General features: G+C 34.7%; 3 protein-coding genes across 10 annotated transcripts in view; 1 reads left to right on the forward strand and 2 right to left on the reverse strand.

Moving 5' to 3' along the window:
• Positions 1 to 721: 721 nt before the first annotated feature.
• LOC114390330 (BSD domain-containing protein 1-like) lies at positions 722 to 2,522 on the reverse strand. The gene has a single exon (XM_028351032.1). The coding sequence runs from the start codon at positions 2,360 to 2,362 to the stop codon at positions 986 to 988; it is 1,377 nt and encodes a 458-aa protein (XP_028206833.1). The 5' UTR covers positions 2,363 to 2,522; the 3' UTR covers positions 722 to 985.
• Positions 2,523 to 5,085: 2,563 nt separating this feature from the next.
• On the reverse strand, positions 5,086 to 8,788 carry LOC114390340 (auxin-binding protein T85). 2 transcript variants are annotated; one of them, XM_028351053.1, is made up of 5 exons: positions 8,622 to 8,788; positions 7,407 to 7,513; positions 6,516 to 6,719; positions 5,655 to 5,687; positions 5,086 to 5,356 (listed from the first exon to the last, which is right to left on the reverse strand). In XM_028351053.1, the coding sequence occupies exons 1-5, from the start codon at positions 8,710 to 8,712 to the stop codon at positions 5,288 to 5,290; spliced, it is 504 nt and encodes a 167-aa protein (XP_028206854.1). In that variant the 5' UTR covers positions 8,713 to 8,788; the 3' UTR covers positions 5,086 to 5,287. The 2 variants fall into 2 exon arrangements, with proteins under 2 accessions (XP_028206854.1, XP_028206847.1); XM_028351046.1 differs by having other exon boundaries at positions 5,620 to 5,687; positions 8,622 to 8,786.
• Positions 8,789 to 10,940: 2,152 nt separating this feature from the next.
• LOC114390351 (piezo-type mechanosensitive ion channel homolog) overlaps positions 10,941 to 27,978 on the forward strand; it is a 35,894-nt gene continuing 18,856 nt past the window's right edge. The window contains exons 1-10 of one of the 7 annotated variants that reach the window (XR_003661896.1): positions 10,941 to 11,379; positions 11,948 to 12,028; positions 12,670 to 12,829; positions 12,915 to 13,072; positions 15,428 to 15,584; positions 15,686 to 15,872; positions 23,823 to 23,938; positions 24,254 to 24,338; positions 25,795 to 26,010; positions 26,091 to 26,268. Coding sequence is in view for 6 of the 7 variants with exons in the window: in XM_028351067.1 (XP_028206868.1) it covers positions 11,331 to 11,379; positions 11,948 to 12,028; positions 12,670 to 12,829; positions 12,915 to 13,072; positions 15,428 to 15,584; positions 15,686 to 15,872; positions 23,823 to 23,938; positions 24,254 to 24,338; positions 25,795 to 26,010; positions 26,091 to 26,268 (1,387 nt within the window). In the remaining variant the exon portion in view is untranslated. Of the gene's footprint in view, positions 11,380 to 11,947; positions 12,029 to 12,669; positions 12,830 to 12,914; positions 13,077 to 15,427; positions 15,585 to 15,685; positions 15,873 to 22,775; positions 22,819 to 23,822; positions 23,939 to 24,253; positions 24,339 to 25,794; positions 26,011 to 26,090; positions 26,269 to 27,978 lie in introns of those variants that run through there. The other 6 variants (XM_028351067.1, XM_028351076.1, XM_028351090.1 and 3 more) reach the window with 6 other exon arrangements.

Consider the following 27,978-nt stretch of genomic DNA (forward strand, 5'->3'; position numbering starts at 1 on the left):
AGATAAGTAGCTACTTCCGGTCTCATAAGTACACGCTTAATGCAATTTCTGTCAAATATTTTCCACGATTTATATTATTCATACAATACTCTTTATAGCATTTTTATCCTTTTTTTTATCTTTATTGCATCGCTCATCACAAACTTCTCTTTCTTTTCTTCTCATCTCTCTTTTCTTTCATACAGAAGTTATACAAAAACAAACTACAGTTACCATTTCTCATTTCCAGCATATATCCGTGTTACTGGTGCGATGCAGCTGTGGCTTTTTACCTTTTCCTTTTATATAATTCATACCAAAGTGAATTATTGACTTCAATTCATTATGTCCGTTTCTAGATTTGCTAGACTTTATCTACGTGAAATCATGAATAACATTATAACTGCCTTGATAATCAACATCCAAAATCTTAAGGGGGAAATGAATGGAATGTTGGTTGTCTATTTTGAAAGCTTGCCGCAGTCCAATTTGAAAAGTGTCAAGACTTAGCGAGACTTTTGGGTTTAGCAGTGTCTGTGACGTACTCTATGTCTGAGTTTTTCTAATTTGATTTTAGCCATTTCTTGAATCTTGATTTTTAAAAGAACTGCGGGAAAGTCGTTTGTTTACTCTGTTTTGATTTGGTTACTCATGTTTCAAGACAAAATGAGCATAACTCAAGTTTCTTAAAGGAATATATTACTGGTCACAAATAATTAGTACTGATTCATAAGTTGTCAAATAAAAGGCAGAGACAGACTTAGAACAGGAGATAGGAAATGTCTGTCTGATAATGGTCACCATATATTGATGAATAACCAAAATAAAGAACAGAATATGAAACAATAACATAGAAACAGTTACTTTTCATGCATTTTAGGGATAGAACAGATAACAATACTACTTCTATCCCAGTTTCTGAAAGTATAAAAACACCGACAAATTTCTTTACGTGAAAATGACACTTACACCATATACTTCCATTGAGAAATCATAATAGAATGCATTAAACACTTGAAGCCTTAGCAGGCTCATCATCATCATCTTCAATGTCCCAACTCAAGTCTTCGTCTTCTTCTGCAGCACTAAGCCGCTTCCGCAAATCAACTTTGCTTGTGCCACCACTCTGCATTGTTTTCTTTTCATCAATACTGCTAAGATCCTCAATGTCATCCCACCCAAGGTCCTCCTCCTCCTTATTTGCCGATTGCTGAATTTCAACCGTGAAAGACTCATTACCTTTACCAGAAGTTTTCTCATCACCAACCTCCCTATCCTTTACCACCTTCTCATCGGATTCACTTGTCGAATCATTCTTGCTCACACCATCATCCGCTTTTGACTTCGATGCCTCATCAACACCACCCCTGTCACCAACAGATTCAGATTTCTCAACTTGTGATTCTTCAACAGACTTATCCACCTTGTTGCCAACTTCCTCACTTTCCAATAAATTGTCTTTCTTTTGTTCCTTAGACTCCTCTTCCACATCCAATCTCTTTGTTCCCTCTTCATTGCCATCAACATGTAAGTGGGTATTATCCACATTTTCACCACCAACCTCTTTATTCATAATCACAGGTTTGGCATCACATCTAATCCCACCATCGTCATTCTCATCGTCTTCAACATCCCAACTCAAATCCTCATCTTCCCCAGATATTCCACTTACAAGCCTAACCCTAACATCTTCAGCTTTCTTGAGCTTATAAACCTTATAATAATACCTATACCAGAAAGTTTCATTATCAACACTATTTGGAACAACCTTTTTGTAAACACTCTCCATAGCATCATTCTCTCTGAAAAGCCCCTCCATTTCCTCACCCTTCCCCTCCAACGAAAACCCTAATTTCCACTCATTGAACTCATTCAAATCCTCGGGCTCCTCGGAGTAAGTGCTAACATCACCCTGAATAGCACGAACCTGAGCGTCGAACCTACTGTACCGAACCGAATCGAGGCTCTTTCTATTGGCGCTGTTACTATCGGAATCGGAATCGAGATTGACGGCGAGGATGGCGTCCTTACCTTGAGATATGATCTGAGCCGTTCCTTTCACGACGGTGTTTCCGAACTCATCGATGACGTGGCCCACGGTCCCGAGAGAACCCTGCGCGACCTCGATCTCTTTCTTCAAACCGGTGCCGAATTCCTGCAGATCGCGACGGTAGGTCTCAATTATGGATTCCGATTTCGATGTAAGGGTTTTGATGAGGCCGCCGAAGTTCCAACCGTCGCCGCCGCCTCCTCCGGCAGCGGACTCGGTGGCATTCGATCGGGGCGGGGAATGGGGATCCGGTGCTTTGTCTGGCGATGCATGGTTGGATCCGGGTCGTGGAGGATCCGGGTCTTCGGAAAAAACGGATTTGAAGATATTCATTAGCAGTGGACAGAACAGAATGGTGATGGTAAGAAGTACAAGTATAACATAATTTATGCCATTCCTGATTCAGAAGCTTAAAAATGAATGCTTACACTTCTAAGATCTAGATAAAAAAATATTCTAGTAGCAAATAGAAATAAATTCCAATTAGGCCAGAGCCAAGTACCCAACTGTATTCATTTGATAGGAAGTTATTGGGCTCGTAATTCGATTTATTTTAGTTCAACGCAATTAAATTTAAACTTGACAACAATTCAATTTAAGTATTGAACTCATTGGCTAAATTCGATTCAACATTTTGATTATATCACATGTTTTTATTTATATATTTATTTCATGTAAAAATAAAATTAATATAAAATGAATTATACGAATATATAGTGAGAGAAAGTTGGTAAAAAAAAATAGATAGAGGAAGGGAGAGAGAACTACTTTTTAAACTAAATGTGTTGATCAAATGCATAATCCAACTCCTTTATATAATGAGTTTCATTAACCAAATTATATGAATTAATTATTGAATTGAATCTCAAATTAATTTCAAATTAGTTTAGTTCATTGCCAACCTTAATTCTAATATTCGTTATTCCTTTTTCTACTTGAAAAAAAATATTATTGTTATTGTTGATTTTTTTAAAATGTTTATAGTAGTGATAATTGGAATTGAAACTAAGAACTCATTCATATTACTTTAACCTCTCACTAGGTCAACCCTAATTGGATACATTGTTGACATTACATGGCTCAAGGTGTCATTATTCAACATCAACTTACTTTGCATTGTCCATATATATATATATATATATATATATATATATATATATATATATATATATATATATATATATATATATTAGTATAGTTTGTTTTTTAATTTAATTTTATCCAAGTCTTAAATAGTATTATAGATTATAAATGCTATAATTATTATTATTATTATTATTATTATACCTTTTTTAATTCACTTAGAATGAAAAATGAAATAGTAACATATGAATATTAGCGTGTGTAATATTTTTAAAAAAAGAGTAACTCCTATAAATAACAATACTTATAGAAAAGTAATACTTATTATTGTTAAATCATACATATAAAATTTGAAACATATAATTATTCTTATAAATAATTTTTTGAAGAAATTATAAATAAATAACTTTAAAAAATATCAAATAATAATAATTATATACTACTATTACTACTACTAATAATAGTAAAAGTAATAATGATAGACAAATCTCATTGCACGAGTAGAAAGTGTTCAATTTAAGTCATAAGGTTAATTAATTCAAAATTTCAATAATATCATGTAATTAAAACATATTTTCAAAATGATTAAAAAGATCCTTTTAAAATATATTTTTTACAATAAATATTAAAAATTATTACTTACAAACACACAAAATTGAAGTACATGTAAACATAATATTCACAATACCAAAAATGAATACTCAAATTTAAATAATTATATTTTTTATTTATTATATATTATTTTTTTAATTTATACATTTCATATAAGTATTACTTTAATATTGTTTCTTTGAGAAAAAATAAATCATAATAAATTTCAATAGGCTTAATATTTTTTAAGAAAATATCAACTTAATAAAAAATCAAATTAATCTTCCCCAGTTTTATGTAATTATATTTAATGGACTACTAAATATTTTAAAAATGGATAATTTTAATTATGTGCATATATTTAAAAAAGTACTAAATATAATATAAAAATGAATAATTTAAATGAACCAGCACATCACATGCGTTTGAAATTTAGTATTTACTAATTTGATACATGAAATTAAAACTAATTTTATTTTAAATGATAAAATAAGAAAATGTGATAGAAATTTCTCTCACGGAACAAATTTCTATAATCCTTCCCTTCTTAACTAATTCTTGTAGTTATCTTTTCAATATTATGTGCCTATTTGCTTTACTAGAATAACATATTGCTCTAGTTTGTAAAGATGTAACCAAACTAATTCAAAACCAAATATTTGCAGCAACTTTCCATAAGGGGATTGTTTGAATTTTATTACATATCATGGTATAAACTATCCGCTTCATGCAGAGAATAGTGACTCTCCTTGTGGGATAAGACTGATTCCAGATTCCTCTCATGATTTTCAATGTAAGTATGCAACATTGGACATGGCCCAAGCATACGAGTGAGCCTTTCTAAGCAAGTGATAGAACATTAGATGGATTTGAGGAGTGTGCCTATTGACATATTATTAATCTTGGTGTGTGGAGAAATGTTAATGTAAGGTTTCAGGGAGAGGAGCCAGAGAAAAATTACACTGCATTAGAGACAAGTGAATACATATGCAGGATTGTTGATGCCGCTAAGAGTATTAGATACCCTAGGTTTCGGAACATTGGAAATCATCGAGAAAATTATCAAACTCGGCCTTTCTCCTGACTATTATACATGATATACTTGGTTCGGAAGTTCTTCATCTCGGTAAAAAACATTCACTTTTTTTTCTCTACAAAAAAAAAAAAGATTTGGCATTTTTATTGCCTTATTTAATGGCCCTTCAATGATTGTTGAGTGCACATTTAGATCCTGTATCCGACGTTATAAGTAAAAGCTGTATGAGTTCCAAAATTTGCTATACATCTATCAATAGTCCTCTCTCTCTCTCTCTCCCTCTCTCTAGTATAATCATCTTGATCAAATCGTGGCAATTTTTACAGAAGGTAAACACATTCAAGTCTTTATGAATGAAGCAGTGATATAAGACTAATCAATATAAATCTGTCTTGATAGCTTCTTTTTTTTTTTAATCGGCACTGTCTTGATAGCTTTGACTTTCAGTTAAGAAAATACTTTACAGTGATAGAAAATCTCAGTAATAAAATGTGTAAACCATGACTATAAATCATAATTCATCTTTTGGAGGTTCTTGATAACATTGCTCATCCCAGTAGTAGGGGAATTTCACTTTCGCTGCAGTGTGAGGCACGGACCAGTCCTCGTATACAAACCTAATCAATAACCAAAACATTCAAAAGACGGCCATTAACAAATAAGAAGCATGAGAAGAAACTAACATAAACAGCAGAAAATGAAAACCAAGTTGAATACAGGTATTTTTGGGGATACAATCTACTGAGTTACTTGGAAATAACAATGCATTTGCACTAATCAATAAAGAGCTTCAGCAGTTTGCCATGTTTGAAAGAGCCAGGACAAGAGTTACCACTATCAACTTGTTAGTAAAGTATGAAACATGAAGAGAAGCACATACACTTTAACTGGAGGACGAGATATTATGACAAGCACCTGTAAGTCCTCGTGCTCATTGGTGTTCCAAAGCTGCAATGCAGATTATCTTTGGTTATTTAAAAATCCAAAGTTTTCCAGAAGAACTTGAATAAACATAAATATCACCGAAGAACAAGTAAGAATTGGATTAACCTATATAAAGAAATGTATATGATTCATTGGCTAATGCTCTCTGCAACATTTACAGATTTCAATTCTATTGGGCAGGCATTACTTTTTTATACTCTAAACAATCATATGATATCCTGCTTTTCATCAAATTGACGCGAGTAGAGTATAAACAACGGAAATGGAACTAAGAAGTTCTAACAAACTCCCAAGAGTTTCTTTGTTCGACCAACTTGCATTTCTTTGGACATCGTTTGACAGCACACAGACCTGACAAAAGCTTGTACTTTTCAACAAGCTCACGCATTACAGTTTACAACTGACAAGACAGGGCTAGCTCTACATGCCAGCCTGTTATACTTTCTCAGTAAAATTTTAAACTTCTCACAACATGATGTTCTCTCCCTAACCCTAACAAGCATAACTATCATTATTCAAATGACAAAAAGTATCCACAACATCTTTATCTTTCCCTTTATCAATATTTCAATTTGTTGAAAATATATAGCTCCTTAATGCAAACATTAAAAATTGTTGAGATCACGTGATCAACAACACGTAAAAGTTGACACTTAACATTCTAAATCTTCATTGCTAATGTGCTTAGGCAAACCACATGCATCAAAAGGAGCACCTTAAACTAATTTACCTGTACCAAATAAATTATTCAAAAGGTTGTTTCTAATTCCCAATTTTTTTTCCAAAACCAAATTAAGTTGGAGAAATCTCAGTTTGCTTTTAGTGGTTTACCTGATGAGCATCATTAACAGGAATATGAAATGTGCTATTTGGAAAGATGAAGTGCTCCTGTGGCTTTCCAGGGTATCTTCCATGTGAATCTGATGCAAGATAAAGAGTGCCACTCCCTTTGAGAACAATGAAAACTTCTTCACAGGAATGTCTATGAATTGGGGTGTGTGTTCCTGGTGAAAATGTTTGAAGCCATACTTCAACCTGTTCCAGAAAAGTTTGGAGATATGATAATAATATATAAACAGTTTGAACACCATTGACCACACAGATGGCTGCCAAACAGGATTCAGTACCTTAGAATAAGAAGTTTTGGACTATGTCACTATCCATTACCATAGTAAAAAGTAAACTCTTTTTTAAGAAAAAAAAGGGTAAAATATGTTTTTAATCCCTCAAAGTATCTTGAAATTTGGTTTTAGTCCTTATAAAAAAATTAATACGAATTTAGTCTCTACATTTAAATAAAAACACATGTTCCCAGTTGCTAATGAGGGACTATATCTACATCACTTTCGATAAGTATAGGAAATAAAAGCATTAAATTTTTATAGGGACTAAAACCGAATTTCAAGATATTTTGAGTGACCTAAAACATATTTTACCCCAAACTAATTGTGTAACTTTATCAATAACAAATCTTCTGTTACAGTAGACACAAGGCGTAACCATCAAGTACTATACACAGCTGCTCTTTGGGTTGACTTCCTTCTTCACAATTACTACTTGAAACCTATCATCCAATACAGTTTGGCATCATGTTTGCTTAATATAATATTTTAGTCACAACTTCATTTCACCATTGTCATGTGATATTTTGCATCAAATAAATTATGAATTTAAAATGAGTTAAAAGGGGAAGGAAATGCTCAGAAAGATTAAGTTGGATACCTCTTTCATTCCATGCAACAATGAACCTGCAACAGTCATGTGAGAGAGACCAGCCCTACCGTAGTTATCCTGAGGAATCTCACTGATATTTCTCACCAGCGGTAACCCTGCATATTTGTGGATTCAAAAAATGAACCCAGAAAAAAGTGAACAAAGTAAAAACATACACCTCTAGTAACACTTTATCATCTTTGACAATATTTCGTTTATTAAAAAAAACACATAGGATAGGAATCATCACTTGGTATCCAAAACAAACATCTGGATAAATAACCGAAAATGAAGCACTACCCTGTGATCCTTTTCATACCCAAAAAGGCTTCTTATTAGCAGCGAGTTGTATATTGTTAGAAGTTTAAATCAAGTTAAAATATTTGACTGCCTGAAATGATTTCTTATTGGACCAAAATTCTGCTTCTAGACTTGAGAATCGTTTACTGCCATAGTACACCGCCCATACAGCCGGAACACGGCCTTGAATCCACTGCATGCACCGCATGAAAAGAAGAAAGCACCGACATTTTGTTCTTAGCAATGGAGTCTTCTTATATTATTTTACTATTTACTTAGTCATTAAGTGTTGATTAGTTTATTGTTTTGCTTTGCCTGTAAAAGACCACTCATGAATTTAGTGAAATCAGTAGAATGAGTGAATGAAAGTTGAGTTCTCTTCCTCTAGTTTGCGTGAATGATTGGTGGAGCAAGACCCAACCAAACTTCTCTCTCTCTCTCATTTTATTTCTTCCGCTGCATGTGTTTGTGAGTTTTATTATCCCACCGATATCATATATTAACAATAATACCCGGATAACAATTTGCAAGAATCCAACATAGAAAATGCATGCTAGTTCCAATTATTAAAGCACAGAAGACCCGAATTAGATTGAAATAGAATGCCTACAATAGAAATAATATACATAGCAAGCAGAGTTAGTCGTGATGCTAAGACAAATCATCGAACACATACTGTGCAAAGCATAATGAGCAAACAATTCACGTCGAGCATCACGTATGCAGCGTAACTTGTTTGGTGCGAAGGAACATAATTCAGAATCCAAAAAACAAAAAGTGAAAAAGACCACTAAAGAGGAGAACAGACATCGAAGTAAGTAATAAGGAAGAGAAAAAGAAAAAAGAAATTGGAAGAAAGTCACAAACGAATGAAAATGATAAGAGACAGAAAGTAAGTGGAAAGGAATAAGCATAAGAACTAACCAGTGAGGGGGCATGGCGAAAAAGCTAGAGTAAGTGCAGAAAATGAGAAGAGACAGAGCAACACAATCGGACTCGTACAACGTTCTACCATCTTCTTACAATTTCTGGTGATGAAAATTGCACCGCCACGGGAGAGTCATATTAGCCAATGAGCAATTTAACATAGCTCGGTTAAAACTAACAAAAGAAAGGATCAACGTGTTACTAAAAAACAATTTTAGAGAACTATTTTTAAAATTTTAAAACATAGGAAATTAATTTAGAACTGAAAAATAAGTTAATAATCAAACATATATTTTAGCCAAAAATAAAAAAGTGAAAATAATCATATTAAATTAAATAAATATATATTTTTAACACATAACTTGTCTTAAAGTAATGTATATGTTTTAGAAAATTATTAATTGCATAAATTGTCCTGATAAAATAATTTTTTTTGATAAATATACTTATTAAAAAGTAGAATTTAATTAAAATTTTAAAAAAATATTTAATCAGATATTTATAAACGAAAATATTATTATTTTTTAAAAATAACGAAAATGTTAAGAGAAAGTAACTCAAGAGGAAACAGGAATTAAGTAGGTAAGCAAATCATTTTGTTACTCTACATTTATTTTTTCATATAAAAAAACATTAGAAAGAAAGGAAACCAACATGAAATTGGTAACATGTAGAAAGCATCCTGTGCCAATTTCTTCATGCACCTAGTAAATTTTTGTAAATTCCAAAAATAGCCTTGCTGATATACGGATTCTTAATCTCGCCTTATTAGCATGACGTTCTAATCAACTAAATTAAAAATTAATGTCATTATATATAACATTAAAATTTTTAATATATATTTAATGCACATATAAGTTTACATAATAAATTTTATGACAATTAATTTTGATCTAATAATTAATTTTTTGATATATAATTTTTTTTATTAAACCTATGATTTTTATTTAAAATTGATATATACATATATATATATAATACATTATTAGATCAAAATTAATTATAATATGACCAAAATCATAAATCTATTTAATGTACTAATTATAAAAAAATTATAATTAAATTTATTAAAAAACATTAAAAATATTTTATTTTAAAAAAATAGGGATACAGATTTGCAATCCATATGAATCGTATGGATTAACAATCCGTATGATTCATACAGATTGACAATCTGTATTATTCATACGGATTGTGAATCTGATACGGATTGCAAATCTGTATCAATTATACAAATTGCGAATCTGTATATTAGCAAGGGTACTTTCAAAATTTGCAAAAATTTGCTGGGTGCATTAGAAAAATATTGGGTACACAAAGCAATTAGTCATTCCTTTTAGTGGAAGTTGAAATAATTTTTTGGGGGAATTGCTTTCTACATTCCTCAAATTGCTTTTTGCACCTCTCTACTTTCTAATATCTTAACATTATCCTTACCATTTTATAAGTAGTTTATAAGTAGTTGTCTGCCTTTAAAAAAAATTGTCTGATCTTTCTTTCTCATATGGTCAACATACACCCTTATGCATTATCCTTATGCATTACTATCAAATTATTATATTACTATAAACATTAGAGACACAAGAGGTTAAAAAAATGTGAATAGATAGCAAGTATTAAAAAAAATCAAAAATTAACATACATGTCATGATTTATAATAAAAAATTGTTTCAATATACAAGATTTAATATACTAAAATTTGATAGTAAAATAAAAATACAGATAGACAGTCTTCTATGTTTCTATTAAGTAATGACGTTTTGAAGATATCCTCATCATCAACCATGTCAATACTTGAATTTGTTTTTATTAAAAATAGAGATTAAAATTATAAAACCAAAATTTACAAGAATTAAATTAAAAAAAATTATAAAATGATTTTTTTTATATTATAAGGACCAATTTTTTGTTGTAAAAGAAAAGGCCAAATTGTTATTCAAGGCTCTAGATTTTTACATTAATTGATCATACTTTTATCCATTATTCAGGGAAACTTTGTGAGTAATTTGTACGTTGAAGAATGAAGACTGGTAGGTTAGCAATAGAATATTCGGTATTCATGGGTTCAGTTCAGTACGTTAAGATTTTGTTGAGACTTGAGCGCCACGAGTCATGGTTTTTAAAAGGGGATGGCACCAAAATCAAAATGTCTCAAATGACCATCTTACCCTGCCATATGAGCCCGCTTCGGGCACAAGCCACGTGATTCCAAAGCCCGAGAATGGAAAACAACTCAATTCTCATTTTACTTTAAAAAAGAAAATTTTCCATTGGACAAACGCAGCATCGAGAGTCGCATAAATATCTGCTTCCTTTCTTCTTCCTCGTGTTAGCGCGATTTCAGTTTTTTTTTTCTCTCTCAAATATTGTCTGAATTTCGATCATCACTTTATTTTAATGTTAATAATATTTAGTTTTGCTGGTTTCTGATTTAGAAGATTCTCGATCAGCGGAAATCTCAATACTGTTTTGTTTTATTAGAGCGTCAAACTGAAACTGTAGAGCGAAGAAAAGAAACGCTGCGAAATCAACATTTCGGTTTTCTCGAGTTGGCGATAGTTTCCGACTTTCTGCTCTGCGCCGGAAAGTACTTTCTTCGCGATTCGGGAAAAAACTTCCTTCACGAAAAAAAAAACACTATTGAATCTCGTAACGGCTGATTGATTTGAATCTCGATGTGATCGCCGTGAGTTGAGTCCGAATCCAATGGGGAAATTTCTCGCCGGTTTCGTGCTGCCTTCGCTGCTTCTGTCAGGTACCAGGCATTGCAATTTGTGTTTTCTCAACTAAGTGAGAGTGAGCTTCTAAGCTGGATTGGTTTCATTTTTTATTGTTAAAACCTATAATATATCATTTGCTAAGCTGGCATTAATAGTTTAGTGCTGCATAAGTTGTTCGTCGTTACTGATTGATTCCAACCTAGTGAAATTCATGTCGTCATAAACTAAATTAGAGTAACTGTAAAATCGTTAATCATCATTATCATTATATGCTGTTATAGTTAAATAATTTGTGATTGGTTTTGAAGTGAGAGTGAAGTAGGCACTAGGCAGTAGCTATTATTGAGTATCCACATATATACTGTCTGATTTTATTTCTTAGAGTCTTTAAGATTTAGAACTTAGAAGGAAGATTATTATTAGACTGAGTAAACAATTAAAGGAAGAATATTAGATGTAGTTTTTTAATATTGTTTTCAATTGGCTTTCTTATATTTAAGTCAGGTTTCATTATGTAGAGTAGACACATATGTATTGGATTTGTACTCCACTTTTGAAATATGTGCTGACTTTTATATGCTCATGCGCTCATCTTTCTTGCAGCTGCTTTAATCAATTGGAGTTTGATCTCTCTCATTGATTTGATAGCATTTCTTCTCATCCTGTACAATGTATCACAATTAGGTAAGCTGCTTAGTTCTTTCTGTTTGGTTTCCAAGTTATTGTTGCTTATAGCATGGGACTATACTTTTGATATTTTACCACAATGTGCAAATAGCCTTACCATGAGAAATCTACATAGAATAAAACTCTTCTCTCTCTGTCTCTGCTATTTTATTGCTGGATAGTTGACAGATTCTAGCTGTCATTTGCAGATTAACAGTGGTTTTAATACTTATAATTGTTATTTGTTGGGCTAGCCTCTTACACAGATTATCTTTAGACCAAGTTCCTCCCAACATTTTATGCCTTACATTCAGTAAGGAATGTAGTCCATCTACGATTCAAGGAGTTTCGAATGTGTCAATCTAATGATTCACACCCCTTTAATTTGTATTTAAACATAGAATTCATTCTGACAGAGTTGGAGTTGCTTCTATTTGAAGAAAGATTTGGTAGATCTCCTTTTAAATGTTTATGTTTATTATGTGCTTGACTGTTAAAACTTGGACTTGGTCCTTGTGATAACAATTATACAGAATTATTCAAATGGGTTGATGATTCTTGATACTGCCTATTGGTATGCTAGATACTATGGTTTGACTCATTTGTGTTGTCTTTAACAGTTATATTTAATTAGCACTATTGCTGTTTTTCTTTTGTAGGATTTCATATCCACAGGAGGTTTTTGTTACTGTGGCCTATTGTTATCTTTTCTGTAGTTGCAATACTTTCTCAAGTAACTTATCTGGTAATATGGGCTGTTAAGCCAATGCCATGGAGTACACCAGATGCTTCGTGGGCAAAGTTGATTGGGTTTATGATGTGAGATTGATTTCTTTTTCATCTATTCCTGATTTGCCCTTTTTAAAATATACTGATTTGTTGTTTCTGGGGTGTGCTCTTGCAGAGTTCAGACTTGGAAGTCTCCTTATGTAATTTATTTCCTGGTCATACAACTGCTAGCTCTTCTTGTTGCTTTGGTTGATATATACGGGAAGAGAGATTTTCTGAAAACATGGCAAGATCCATCTTGGGGTCATTTCATATCAATTATGGAACATTTAGGTTTGTAAGTAGTTTCTTTCACCCTTTTGTTTCTTTTTCTGTAGTCTTTTCATTGCTATGTGTGTTTATTTCCTATGCACCAGGTGTAGACATGCAATATGAAATGTCCACTGTTGGCATATGAATGTCATCTCATGTGTGCTAATGCAACTAACTCTGCAATTTTCTTTGAATTGTTATTTGTGAAAAAAAAATCTTGATTGATTGATGTAAAGGTGGACCTTATTTGAAGTATGTTGCATTCTAATGGATGAGATGCTAATCTTGTGGTCAATGCTTTGAATGATAGACCATGGAAGTTTATATCACAAGACTACGCTTCTTTAGTTCTTTTACTTCTCTCATCTCATTGGATTTGGGTAATGGCTCTCTTATTAAATTTTGGGAGGATCTTTGGGTGGATAATATACTAATATTCCTCTTTCGCATGCTTTTTCTAGATTCATCTCTCTTCGTTGTCCAATGCTCCTGTTATTCAGTTTTATTTGTTATCCTACACTACTGTTTCCTGTAATTTTTACTTCTTTAGAATTTAAGTGACAGGGGATTCTCTGAATTTCAGTTTCTTTTGGTGTTGTTGAGCTCTATTCATCTCTCTTTTTAATCCAAATAAGAGGATTTGGTCCCTAAACATTGGGGGTGTATTTTCTTGCGAATCCTGCTTCCAATTTCTCCCATTAATGTTCCTTTCCTCTGCATAACTGTATTTTATGCTCTTTCCAAAGTCAAATCCTTTGTTTGGAGTGCTGTCATTAATAATATCGATAAGGCTTAATTGCATGTTTTACCACTCAATTATCATTATTTTGCGAATTTTACCTCCCAAGTTTTCAGTTTTCACACATTTTACCACTCAAGTTATTTTCTTCCACGCATTTTACCATCAGATTTTTCGATTTTTGCACATTTTACCATCATGTTGGTAATAAAACAATGTTTTTTGTAAAAATTGTTAACAAAACGATATCACATCAACATTGGTGAAATGTGTGAAAATTGGAAACATGGGTAAATTTCACTAAAAAAATTTGCGAAATGATGATAGTTTGGTTGTAAAATGTGTAATTAAGTCTACTGATTTACTTCAAAATTGAAGACCCTTCACTACTTTATCGTGTAATGTGCTGATTAAAATCTGAATCCTGTTCTCACTTTTTCTTGCATTGCCCATCAGCTTCCTTCCAATATATCTGGAATAACTTGTTTGATGTTTTTGATGAACACTGGGTTTGTCCCAAAGAGAGAAAAATAGAGCCAATAAAAGGAAAGATTTAGAGAACTCATGATTCCATGTGAAATAGTAGAACTGTATCCAATGTGGGCGTCCATCTTTAAACTTGGCTAGTAGTACAGGATGGTGTAGTGTAAGGAACATAAATATCCTCAACCAAACTATAGGAGTAAGTACACTCTTATACTCCTATACAAACTAAACACGTACTCAAAACCTTACTCTTAAATGCTCTAGAAAAATTAAATCTTAAGAGAGACCATTTTAGATCTAAATCCTTTTTAATGGTTTCAATTAGTGTCTTCCTTGATCTTGCTCTACCTCACATTATTAGGATATTATGCATCTTAGTGTGTTATTCTACCTTCTTTTCCTCAATAGGCGCGACTCCTACTTTTTCTCTAACACTCATTCTTAACTCTATCATTTCTTGTATATCCACTAATTCAACCCAATATTCTCATTTCTGCAACAGTTTGCTTGTGTGCTTGTTGTCAGATTACTGGTCAAAATTCATTACCATGAAGCATAACTCATCGTATGGCTGGGTGATAAAATTTTCCTTTTGTAGCTTGAGAGGCTTCTCTTGATTGATCACAAGTAACACATGAAACATTCCTTCATTTCATTCACCCAACTTGAATTGTATGATTTACATGTCACCATTTTCCCATCATTTTGTATTATAGATCCAAGATACCTAAGTTCTCTGACTTGTGGTTTGCTACAATCTCCAATTTTACCCTCCAACTCAATGCTTGTGTGCATTTTGCTGAACTTGGATTCCATATACTCTGTTTAACTTAAATGGAAACCACGAGGCTCCAAAGCTTCCCTGCACAACTGTAGTTTACCATTGATAGCCATTACATAGTTGTCTCATCAATACATAATCAATTACACAGATTTAGTCATTTAAAAGTTAAGGTGATCATAAGCTTTTCATATTCAACAGATCTATTTTTTTAATGTTTTGTTGTACCTTTTTCATCCCTCATATGGGCAATGGGGTACGAAGTTTTTTATTTTTTTTTATGTTTATTTATAATTGTTATTTATTTGTTCTCACACCTGCATCTTGATGCAAATAATGCCATTGGATTCTCTGTTTTTGTGTATTGAAGGTTCTCATCTCCAGGTGGCATCTTGCTTGCTATTGCCTGCTATTCAACTAGTTGTTGGAATTAGCCATCCTTCATGGGCATCACTACCTTTTTTCATTGGTAGTTGTGTTGGTCTTGTGGATTGGTCTTTGACAAGCAACTTTCTTGGGCTTTTTAGGTGATTTTTATTGGATGTTTCCTATATGCACTTTCATAATCTCTATAGAACTATTTGACACTGTGTCCCATGGCCTTATGTCTGTGCATGTGATTCTAAAGGTGGTGGAGGCTTCTTCAGCTGTATGCAGGTTTTACTATATTCCTTCTATACATATATCAACTTCCCATGGAACTTCCAAGTATGATTCATTGGATGGCTGATTTAATTGGTCTTTACAAAATATCTGCCAATTCAGAGTGGCCTAAAATTTGTTCCAGCATTTCTCTCATGTTTTACTATATAATGGTATGTATCTGTTTTATAAATTTTTTGTTAATACTGAGTATGGTAGGAAAAGACTAGTTAAGCACATTTGGGCTTTTTCACTTTTTGATTTAGGTATTGCTTGTCTACTCTCACATTTTGATATATTTTGTTCTTAATGTAGTAGAGCTCTGACATGTAGAATGTACCAAACTTGACAAATTTTCTATGTTCTTGAGAATTCTAAATTTCTAATGCACTTTTTTCTACTTTGTAGTCCTGTAAATTTCGTTTTGCACATTGATAGGCTTGTTATGGCCCTAAAGGTTTTTAGGTGCCATTTCACCCCTTAATTTTTAACCAGTGCAAAATTAAAATTGTGCTGACACTACGAAGTTGTAGTATTTGTTGACATGAGTTTCCCAATGGAAATGCTACTTGTGCGAATTTTTATAGTTTAACCCACCCCCCCTGCCTCCCCAATTTGTTTGTTAGAAACTAAGAAAGGTAACTTTTCTTATACAAAATTACAAATGTTTCTGATTGTACTTGTGGTGTATAACTACTAATGATATTGTAGGTCTCCTATGAAACCTTTAATTTTAAGGCTCAAATTTTGTCCTCACATGAATCACACTTTTAGGAGTCATGAGTGAACGTGGGAGAGAGTGCGTGGGAGGGAGGGGAAGAGTGAACGTGAGTGAGAGGGAGAGGAAGAATGTGAGAGAGAGGGACAAAGTGAGAGAGAGGTTCAGTTCCTTTGAGCGAAACACAGAAAGGGAACGTCAGAAGGAAGCAGTGCTGCCGGAAGTCGGTGAGTCTGAGTGGAAAACGGTGAAGTCAAGGAGGAGTAGCTATCTGCGCACACAGATACATGGCAGGAACGGACGTCGGCAGCAAACAACCCGACGGAACTGGAGGGATGATGCAGACATCACCTCTTTCTACTTCACTAGATTCTCAGAGGAGGTAACAAAGGCAGAGCTCTGGCGACACTTTAGCCAGTGGGGGGAATTGAAAGAGATTTTCATCCCCAACCGGAGGAACAGAGAAGGGAAGAGATGCGGTTTTGCTCGTTTCAGAGGAGTAGGCGACAGGAGGGGCATCGAAAAGGAGCTCGATAATAGCTTCATACGGGGACTCAAGTTACACGTTAACATCCCCAAGTATGGACGCTGTGAATTGACGAAGGAACCACTCCGACAAAGGCTTGCGGGCGTAAAGGTGGACATGACTGAAAACACGCGACTGGGGAAGGCTCCTCGTGGAGCTACAGTGTATAAATCAGTCAACAGATCATACGCAGAGGTAGCAGCATTGCCAACACAGAGGACGTACCAGTTGACTAGAGCGAACAACCAATCTGCCGGAGGTGATTCATCATCGTCTACGCTGTCGCTAGACATCTCGGAGGAAGACAAGGCTAGATATGAAAATGTTTGGGTAGGCAGATTGAAGAAGCTGGAGGTTTTTGAAAGGCTTGAGGAGGAAGTAGCGTGGCATATAGGCCCAACCATATCGGCCAAATATATGGGTGACGACATGACCCTTCTTCTTGGCCTATCAGATAAGCGAGCAGCAGAGATCATTCGTGAAGAGACAGAACAATCTTCGTCACCGTTCTACTCTTTAACGAAATGGAGTCCTCAACTGCGGATGGGTACCAGATTGATATGGTGTCGTTGCTGGGGTATTCCGATACTCGGGTGGAAGGCGGAATATATTCGGCAAATGGTGGCGGCAGTGGGTGATATGGTTGACATCGATGAAGACGTTGAGAATATGCAGAGATTAGATCGGGCTAGGGTCTTGGTGAGGACACTGCGGCCACCGCTAGTCCACCACACCACGCGCGTCCTTACTGATGGCGTTAGCTACTGCGTTTACATTGTTGAAGAAAATGGCGGTACGGAGACAAAAGGGTACCGCCATGCTAGGAGCTCATGGACGTCCTCGGAAGAGATTATCTCTGACATAGACGGAGACGACTTGGCCACTGTGCGGACGTGGTCGACGGATGTACCTCCGACAGCGGCAGTCGGCGAACTGGGCAGCGAAAAGGCGTGTCACCGTTGTGACACTCAGCCAGCTCCTTTAACCACTGGTCTCGACAACGAACCAGTGGGTAATGACCCGTCCGACAGGTTGGTGGTCTCAAAGTCCGCCTCGGACATCGTGGAAAGCTTAATGAGGAAACAATTTGAATGGGGAACAGAAAAGCAGATACCAGCAAGTGCAACGTTTTATGAAAAGTCAATGGAATCAAAGGAGTTGGGTGAAAAACTTCCTCAAATAACCAGTGCAGGCCCCTGTCTTTTTGTTCGTGATTCTGAGAATTCTCTTTATGAGGAAGAAGCAGCAACTCCCAAGTCTGGTCAACACGTGGAGTCTAGTTCACACGAGCCACACACCCCTTCCCCTGGTGTTTTAACAGCCCATAATCATATTGGGCCTTCCACCTTTAACTATACAGAAGCCCAGTTGCATGGATCTCATCAGCAACACCAGGACTTATCCAAGGATCTACAGGTGTACTCAAGAAAGAAGTGGTTCAAAAAGAAAGAAGCCCATCATGACTCTTCAACAGAGTTAAAACCTGCTCTCTTAGAAAAAGAAAAGGAAGATACTACGGAGAGACAGCGTGAATTAATATATCAAATGGGGCTGACCCATGGGGGAGATCCACAACAGCTCATGAGGCTTATGGCAGATTTGGAGCAGAGAGATGGTGACATGGCTGCAGAGAAGGGAGTAGACAGAAGCACTAATGATTATTCTCTCTTATAACTGTAGAGGCTTGGGGAGGGGGGTTAAGTGGGCTGCTATTCGCAAGCTCAACTTAAAGTATAAGGTGGACTTAGTTTGCTTACAGGAAACAAAAAAAGACTGTATTACTAAGCTTATCTGTTAGAACCTTTGGGGAGATCCTTCTGTGGCTTGGGATAGTGTCCCAGCAATTCACACTGCTGGAGGACTACTCTGCATGTGGAATAATTCAGCCTTTGAGGTAGAAAGGAAGGTAAAAGGCACGAATTTTTTAATGTTGGCAGGGAAATGGATTAAGGAAGATATGAAGATGTCCATAGTAAATGTTTATGCACCTTGCGATAATGCTGGGAAGAGAGAATTGTGGTATCAACTGAAGCAACTAAAAGACTCTAATCCTGAGGACGTTTGGTGCTTCCTTGGAGATTTCAACAGTATTAGAAGCATGGATGATAGGATAGGCTCCTCTCAAAGGACTGTGGGTGATTATGATACTGCTGGCTTCAATGACTGGATCTCAGATATGGAGTTGCAGGAAATTAAAAGCCATGGCAGTAGATTTACTTGGTGTAGGCCAAATGGATCTGTGAGGAGTAGACTTGACAGATGTCTGGTATCTGAGCAGTGGATAACTAAATGGCCTGATACTTCTCAACAAGTGTTGCATAGGGACTATTCTGATCACTGCCCAATTCTTCTAAAAACAGACATGGTGGATTGGGGTCCCAAGCCATTTAAGGTGATGGATTGCTGGCTTAAAAATAAACATTTCCAAGCTCTGGTCAAGGATGTGTGGTGTGGGGATCAGCAACCTGGATGGGGGAGTATTGTGTTGAAAAATAAATTGAAGGTCTTAAAATCCAGCATAAAAAAATGGAGTCTCGAGTTTGGGGATATTACTAGACATAAGATGCAACAATTGAAGCAGCAGTTACACCAAATTGATATTTCAGCCCAGGACAGACCCTTGGGGGATGATGAAATGCAGACCATGAAGTCTATACAGCAGGAATTGTGGGAGATTTCTTTTGCTCATGAATCAATCTTGAGACAAAAATCTAGAATCAAATGGCTCAGGGAAGGTGATAACAACACGGCCTTTTTCCATAAATCTATCAACTTCAGAAGGCACTATAATGCAATTCAAGGTATGCTCATTGAAGGTTCATGGGTTCAGAACCCAAAACTGATTAAGGATCAAGCTGTAAGCTTCTTCTCTGCCAGATTTACAGAAGAAAACCATGACAGACCTACCTTGGATGGGGTTATGTTTAATTCCATTACTCACACTCAGAGGGAGGAGCTGATTGCCCCGTTTTCAGATCGTGATCTTAGGGAGGCTGTGTGGAGTTGTAGTGGAGATAAATGCCCTGGGCCGGATGGTTTCAATTTTAATTTCATCAAAGAGTTTTGGGAGATTTTCAAACCAGATTTCAGGAGGTTTGCTGATGAGTTTCATGTCAATGGATGTTTTCCTAAGGGTAGTAATGCATCTTTCTTGGCTTTAATTCCTAAAATCAATCACCCACAGTCTTTTGATGATTATAGGCCCATCTCCCTCATTGGCTGTATGTATAAGACCATTGCTAAATTATTGGCTAATAGATTATGTAAAGTATTGCCTGGCCTCATTGATGAGAGACAAACAGCTTTCATAAAGGATAGACACATCCTTCATGGAACTTTGATTCTCAATGAAGTTATAGAGGAAGCTAAAAGAAGTAAGAAACCAGCTCTGGTGTTTAAGGTGGATTTTGCAAAGGCTTATGACTCTGTTTCATGGAACTTTCTGGATTATATGATGGTCAGAATGGGGTTCTGCCCAACTTGGAGGAAATGGATCAAGGCTTGCAATCAATCAGCTTCTATATCCATTCTTATAAATGGCAGTCCCTCAAATGAGTTTGTCCCCACTAGAGGTTTGAGGCAAGGGGACCCCTTAGCCCCTTTTCTTTTCAATATTGTGGCAGAAGGATTGACTGGCATGATGAGGACAGCTCTATACAAAGGTCTGTACAGCAGCTATTTAGTAGGGAAGCAGAAGGTGCCAGTAAACATTCTGCAATATGCAGATGATACTGTCTTTGTGGGAGAAGCTTCATGGGATAATGTGTTGGTCATGAAGGCAATGCTTAGAGGCTTTGAGATGGCATCTGGGTTAAAGATTAATTTTTCCAAGAGCAGTGTGGGGATTTTTGGTGCTGATTCTAATTGGGTTCTTGATGTAGCTCACTTTCTCAAGTGTAGACAGATGGAGATTCCCTTTCAGTTCTTGGGGATTCCTCTAGGGGCTAAGTCATCTAGCTGCTTGGTGTGGGAACCTTTGATTAAAAAATTTGAATCAAAGTTGTCTAAGTGGAAGCAGAGAGCTCTTTCAATGGCAGCGAAGGTCACACTGATAAATTCAGTGCTAACTGCTCTACCAATTTTTCTGCTGTCTTTTTTTAGAATTCCTCAAAAGGTGGCTCATAAAGTGAGATCCTTACAAAGGAATTTTTTGTGGGGGGGCTCCCAAGATCTCACCAAAATCGCCTGGGTGAATTGGAAAGATATTTGCCTTCCAAAGGAGTTGGGGGGTCTCGGGATTAAGGATATCTCTAGTTTTAATGTTGCCTTGTTGGGAAGATGGTTATGGGCTTTAGCCTCTAATCGAGATCAGTTGTGGGCTAGAATTCTTATCTCAAAATATGGTGGCTGGGCAGATCTTAATAATGGCAGGGATAGACCTTGGCACTCTTATTGGTGGAGGGATATTCGAAAAGTAAGTAAGCAACCTGACTTTAGTCCTATCCATCAACATCTGGTTTGGAAGGTAGGGGATGGAAGCATAGTCAACTTCTGGAAGGATAAATGGCTTGGGGCTGCTTCAAATCTTGAACAGCAGTTTAATCAGCTGTTCCTCATCAGTAAACAGCAGACCAGTTCTATTTCTAATATGGGTTTCATGTCCCATGGTCATTGGTGCTGGGATTTAAAGTGGAGAAGAAACTTATTTGATCATGAACAGGGTGCAGCTGTGGCTTTTATGGAAACCATTAGTAATGCTCTTATTCAGCCTCATTTGAAGGACACCTTGAGCTGGACAGCTGAATCTTCGGGTTTATACTCAACTAGGTCAGCTTATAGATTGCTAATCACTGCTAACAGCAATCATCCTCAGTCCAATATTTACAAGACAATTTGGAGGCTTAACATTCCTCCAAGAGCTGCGATTTTCGCTTGGAGACTTATCAAAGATAGATTACCCACTAGACAGAATCTCCTAAGAAGAAACATTCTCATTCCGGAGCAGCACTGCCCCTTATGTGGATCTCATCAAGAGGAAGCTGGGCATATATTTTTTCACTGTAAATTGACTAATGGACTTTGGTGGGAATCAATGAGGTGGAAGCGAGTGGTTGGACCTCTAGCAACAAATCCAATAGCTCATTACACTCAATTCTGTGATGGCTATGGTGCTGGGAAGAATCAAAACAGATGGCACAGATGGTGGATTGCTTTAACAAGCTCGATATGGAAGAATAGAAATCTACTCATATTCCAAGGCAAAAGTTTTGAAACATCAAAAGTCATGGAGGATGCTTTATTCCTTTTGTGGTCATGGCTGAAATCTAGGGACAGAGACTTCTGCACTTCCTTTAACTTTTGGTCGTCTAATCTTGGAGACTTCTTTGGTTAATTTAGGTCTCTTGTATTTGTGGGGGGTTTGTTGTTTTAATTCTGTATTGGTGGGAGGTTTAGATGCTCTGCATCTATGTATTCACCAGCAGCACTTCTGGTGCTGCTGTGTCCCTTATGTTTAATATATATATATATTATCTTTTGCCTTTCAAAAAAAAAATGAATCACACTTTCTTTCCAATTCTTGTCCACACTATTCTTTTCTCTAACTTTCCTGTGTACCAAAGTTTAAATTCTATAGTGTCTAGCTTCTGTGATTTTTGTTAACCCATTTGGAGCATGTTTGGGAAAACTTTTTTCCCCAATTTCAGCTGTTTTTGTCTCATTTCAGCTATTTATAAAAAAAGCTTGATGATGTTTGGGAATCTTAGCGTGAAAGCCCAGATGTTAGATTATTGTTAAACAGCTTATTTCAGTTTTAAAATTGTATTCCCAAAACCCACAACAATTTGTGGCACATGCGAATTTGGCAGGTGCACATGCCTGCAATGTGGCATTACGTGTTTGTGTGAGCGAGGGGGAGGGTAACAGAATGAAGAAGGTGGATGTAAAAACACATTTCCTTAGTTTTATTATATTAATAAATTTTTATTGAACTGTAGATTGTAACTTCTTTTTATTTATTATTTATTTTTTGTCTCTCACTTTTATTATTCATATTTATTTAATTTATAAAAATTCAAAAATGATGATAAAATATGAAATAAATAAACATTTAATTAATATTATTATGAATACAAATAAATAAGTATATACCTTTTTTCGTAATTTACTTTGTAAAACCTGATTTTTTTTGGGGTATCCAAACGGAATTAATTATCTTATTATAATCAATTATAACAATAGTCGATTATACTTATAATCGATTATTGCAATAATTAAATTTTTGCAGTATCCCAAACACACCCTTGGTTTCTTACAGGCACATAATAATAATCCTCCTTCGAATCATGGTCTTCACCACCTCCATAGACTTACCTATCATAGTACCAATATTTAAAGTAGCAAACCTAATAATATACTTCTGAAGTAGGTCTTTACCCACATTCATTCAAGAAAATGTGAGGATACTTGCTTATTTTACACTTCATTTGGGTTTTGATGCAGTGGCTCTAGCTCATTTGACACCTTGAGCTATATACACTGTGCTACTTCTGAATAATGACCTAAGTACCTTTAGCACATAAAAACTGTTGTGAGTGATTCATATTAGGTATAGCAACTAGTTTTACGTTGGCTGCCGAAGGCTCAACACAATCCTCTCTTGGAACCAGCTATGATGCCATAGTAAGAGTTTATAGAAATGAAACAACTGTCAGCAGCCAATAATCCAATAGAAACCGTGCTTCCAAAAGATATCCGATTGAATTATTGCCATTCTTTTTCAACATAGAGAACAACTAACTAATATCTATTTTATACAAAATAAAATGATATATGACTGTGAAGTTCTTTTTCCCTTATTATTTGTGTTCACTGATGCACTATACTCTTGCTGTGACTGATAATGTTTTGACTTATAATTATTCCTTTCTTGTGATGCAGCTGTCTTTTATTAAATCTGATTTGGAGGAGATGGGTTTTATTATTTCCAGGACAGATTGTAGCTTGACTGAGCAACTTCTTCCCTCTAAGCATTCATTTTTTATTCGTGAATCAAGGTAATCAAATGAAAATCTACTTTTCTGATATGCTTTATGTGATATTGTTCATGCACCTATTTATGATTGAGTGGAGGAAAATTTCCGTTCCATTGTTTGATTTCTACTAGGAAGTTTTCCTTTGAGAATAACATTATGAAAATTGAGGTTGAAAGAAATATGGTTACTGATAATTAATGTGTGAATTTTGCTTATTTTAATTGGAATGTATTTTTACTTTACATCTGCAGCCTCACTTTTTGTTTCCAGATTTTTTCTTTTGGGAATGTGGATTTTGGCTTTAAATCCTGCTGAGTGCCTTAATTAAATGTGCAGATCTGGTGTGAGGCACACAAATGTTTTACTCAGAGGAGCTGTTTTTCGAACTTTCAGTATCAACTTTTTCACGTATGGTTTCCCGGTATATATTCTTAAAACATGTTATAATCTGCTTTCTGTTATCAATGATGAATGATCCCAGAGGCGTGACCCTGTTTATTGTAGTCTTTCCTTCATTGGTCTACATTTATCGCATGTTTGAACTAAAATTAACTTTTAGGATATATATTATATATACACCTTACTCCCTCCTCCTTGAATGTGCTTTAGGTTAGGTATCTAATCTTGTTTCATGGGATCGGGGATGACAATTGGTAGGATTTAGGCATACCGGCATGGGTAACAACTTTAAATCCGCATTCTCATACCTAGATTCCCATACCTGTCCTCATTACTTGCATTTTGGTTAATTGAAAAATGATTTCCCTTAATACCTTTTTTTCATGAACTAATAAAACATACATATTATGCTATCATTATAAAATAAAGAGCATTCATTAAACAATACATCAAACAAGGTACGGAATTACAGTATCATTCATCTAAAGTTAAAACACTATACAATAAGATACCAAATGACATCATATTTATATTTATGTGTGTGTATGTGTGTTTGAGGAGGGATCAAATTACATTATTTAACCATTACAAGTTACACCAACTATTTCACTATCAATAACTTCATATAGAATGTGTTTTCTATTTTTTTTAAAGCAAAAAGTTTTATTGATAGCTCTTAGTTTAGCACAAGTAGTGCCCAACCAAGCTAAGAACACCTTACAAAAGAATAAGCAAGAAGAACAAAGGTGATCAAAAAAGAAAAAATACACCAACTCATCTAACATTCTCATGTCTGAGGAAAGCTAATAACTACCCATTACATAAGAAGAATAGAATGTGTTTTTTATTAATCCAATCATTGAATTATAATTATATATTACCTTGTTTGTTTGTGTAAAATCTTATTGAAATTAACTATAAGTATATACTCAAAGATTTTGTTTTAATATATTTTAAAAGTATATATTACGTTAATTTTGATGTATATCAATGGAGTATTAAACAATTTTAGATTAGTATAATATTTGGTAAATATGATCAATATGATTAGAGTTTTCAATCCAACCATAGATTTTCAGATAAAATTTGAAGTTATTGAGTAGTGTAATAGTTGGTGTAACTTATAGCAGTGTCATTTGATCCTCTTTCTCTTTGTGTGTGTATCAAGTGAGAGGTGAAAGCATGAGAGTAATGAATGTCAACCATATAATTCTAATAGATGGCTACGATTAAAACTAATCAAAACAATCCTGACCATAAAATTTTCAGTTATTTATCCAAACTAAACCCATCCAGTAGGTATTTACTCTGCTCTACTCATTGCAAGTACCCAATGGGTATAAGACCCATTGCCATCTCTATTTGGGATATATATTTTGATGCATTTGCAGCTACTTATGTAAAGTGTCATATGCATTTAGTTCACTTAATACCAAATGATTTGTTTATTGATTTCCCATATTAATTTTATTTTGCAGGTCTCCTTGTTTGTCCTTTCATTTTGGAGCTTCCATTTTGCAAGCTTATGTGCATTTGGGCTACTTGCTTATGTCGGCTACATTGTCTATGCCTTTCCTTCGTTATTTCGTCTGCACAGATTGAATGGGCTGCTTCTTGTCTTCATTCTCTTTTGGGCTGTTAGCACCTATATATTTAATGTGGCATTTACATTTCTGAATTGGAAACTTGGACGGGTAATCTTTCAGGGTGACAATTGTTATAACTGATAAGCATACATTCCACTAATTGCAAATATTTTCATTCCTTTTAACAGGACATGAAAATCTGGGAGATGGTGGGACTGTGGCACTATCCAATACCTGGATTTTTTTTGCTCGCACAATTTTGTCTTGGAATTTTGGTTGCATTAGGTAATCTTGTGAACAATTCAGTTTTCCTCTGCTTGTCTGATGAGGGTGGGCTATCTTCAAATGACTTTTCCTCAGTAAAAGGTATTAATTACAATCTTGTCATACGTGTTAAATGAAAACTTAACAAACATCTTTTATTTAGAGTTATGTATGGCCACATACAGTCATATCCTTTTTATTTGTGACTATATATGGCCATATACAATGGAGTGTGTGTGTGTATATGTATGCATGGTCATTTCAAATTTAACTACTGAGAATAATTTAGGATGGTCCAATTTTTTATTATAATAAAATTTTAATAAATCATTATTGCAATTAAATCCTTAATGCATTTATAAACCTATGCTGAGTTCAATTCACTCAAGTAATTCATCTTAAAAACATAATTCTTGTAAGTAGTATATTGTAATTCATTCCTTAGTGCATTTATAAACCTAATGTGATAAGTTCAATTCACTCATATAATTCATCTTAAAATAATTCTTATAAATAGCAGATTGTAATTATTTCCTTAATGCATTTCTAAACCTAATGTGCTGAGTTCAATTCTTGTTTTAAGTATTATTATTATTATTATTATTATTATTATTATTTCATACTGTTGAATTTGGGTTTAAATCTAAATCAAATCTAAAAGCTTACTTATTAGGTGAGGATTACCCAAGCCTTTTATAAGTTTTACTTTAGCTATATCTATAGTTGATGTGAGATCTCAACAAAGCATGCCTAAGATTCAACAACTCAGGTGTGGAGATTGTAGGATTGATTTTTTTTTCTCCCTTTATTGCATTTGGAAAGCCATGCGGACAGGTAGATTTTTGGATAGTTGAAGGTGACCTGATATTAGACCTATAATAGACTATGATACCACCTTGAATTTATACTGGACCTAACTCAATCCAAAAAGCTAAGTCATAAGGTGAGGATTGCGTAAGCTTTTATAAACCTTTACTTTGGCTATATCTATAGTCAATTTGAGATCTCAACACATACTGTTTTTATGAATGCTTAGTCTCACTAGGGTTATCTATAGTCAATTTGAGATCTCAACACATACTGTTTTTATGAATGCTTAGTCTCACTAGGGTTGACTACATTTTTCTTTGAATGAGCTTTGTCATCAAGATTTTGTACAGCTTTTATGTATATCACCTTATGTAGCAGACGTTTTGGCTTGAAAATGCTTTGTTTCTAGGAGTTTTATAGTTTGGTTATCTTGTCTTTGCATCTTTTAATTGCCTTGTGGTTCTGTCTTCATTCTTTAGGAGACAGAAAAGGAATTTGTTGAAGAAAGGGATAAATCTCATTGGAAGACAACAAGCAATCCTCAAAATAATAAAAATAATGTTTAATTACTCATTTGGTCTCTATAGTTATAAAAATATTTCCTTTTAGTCTCTATACTTAAAAACATTTACTTTTTGTCCCTACACATACCATTTTTAATCCCATTTAGTCCCTATGCATATCTTTTAAGTTCCTACACTAAAAGGGATTGAAAATGGTATGTTTAGGAACTAAAAGAGGATGTTTTTAATTCTAAAGTATAGGGACTAAAAGAGAAATTTTTTGTAACTATAGGGAGCAAATGGGTAATTAAACCTAAATAAAAAAGAATAAGAAATATCATATAAACCAGACAAGAATACAGTAAAGCTCCCTGAAAACATTTTGGCGTGGGATCACTAGGATCTTGCTGTGCATCAGCCACTCTTGAGTTCAAGCCCAACTGGTTCAACCTCCTCACACACAGACATGCATGCACACATGCATGGTTATAAACCCTGA

The sequence above is a fragment of the Glycine soja genome, chromosome 2 (genome assembly GCF_004193775.1).
Source record: "Glycine soja cultivar W05 chromosome 2, ASM419377v2, whole genome shotgun sequence".
Classification (NCBI taxonomy): Eukaryota; Viridiplantae; Streptophyta; class Magnoliopsida; order Fabales; family Fabaceae; genus Glycine; species Glycine soja.

Excerpts from the sequence above, each read along its gene's own strand:
- LOC114390330 (XM_028351032.1), bottom strand. The coding sequence starts at position 2,362 with ATGAATATCTTCAAATCCGTTTTTTCCGAAGACCCGGATCCTCCACGA.
- LOC114390340 (XM_028351046.1), bottom strand. The coding sequence starts at position 8,712 with ATGGTAGAACGTTGTACGAGTCCGATTGTGTTGCTCTGTCTCTTCTCA. Across the intron at positions 6,720-7,406 it reads TGTTGCATGGAATGAAAGAG|GTTGAAGTATGGCTTCAAAC; the intron begins GTATCCAACTTA and ends TTTCTGGAACAG. Across the intron at positions 5,357-5,619 it reads TCTCGTCCTCCAGTTAAAGT|GTTTGTATACGAGGACTGGT; the intron begins GTATGTGCTTCT and ends GTTATTGATTAG.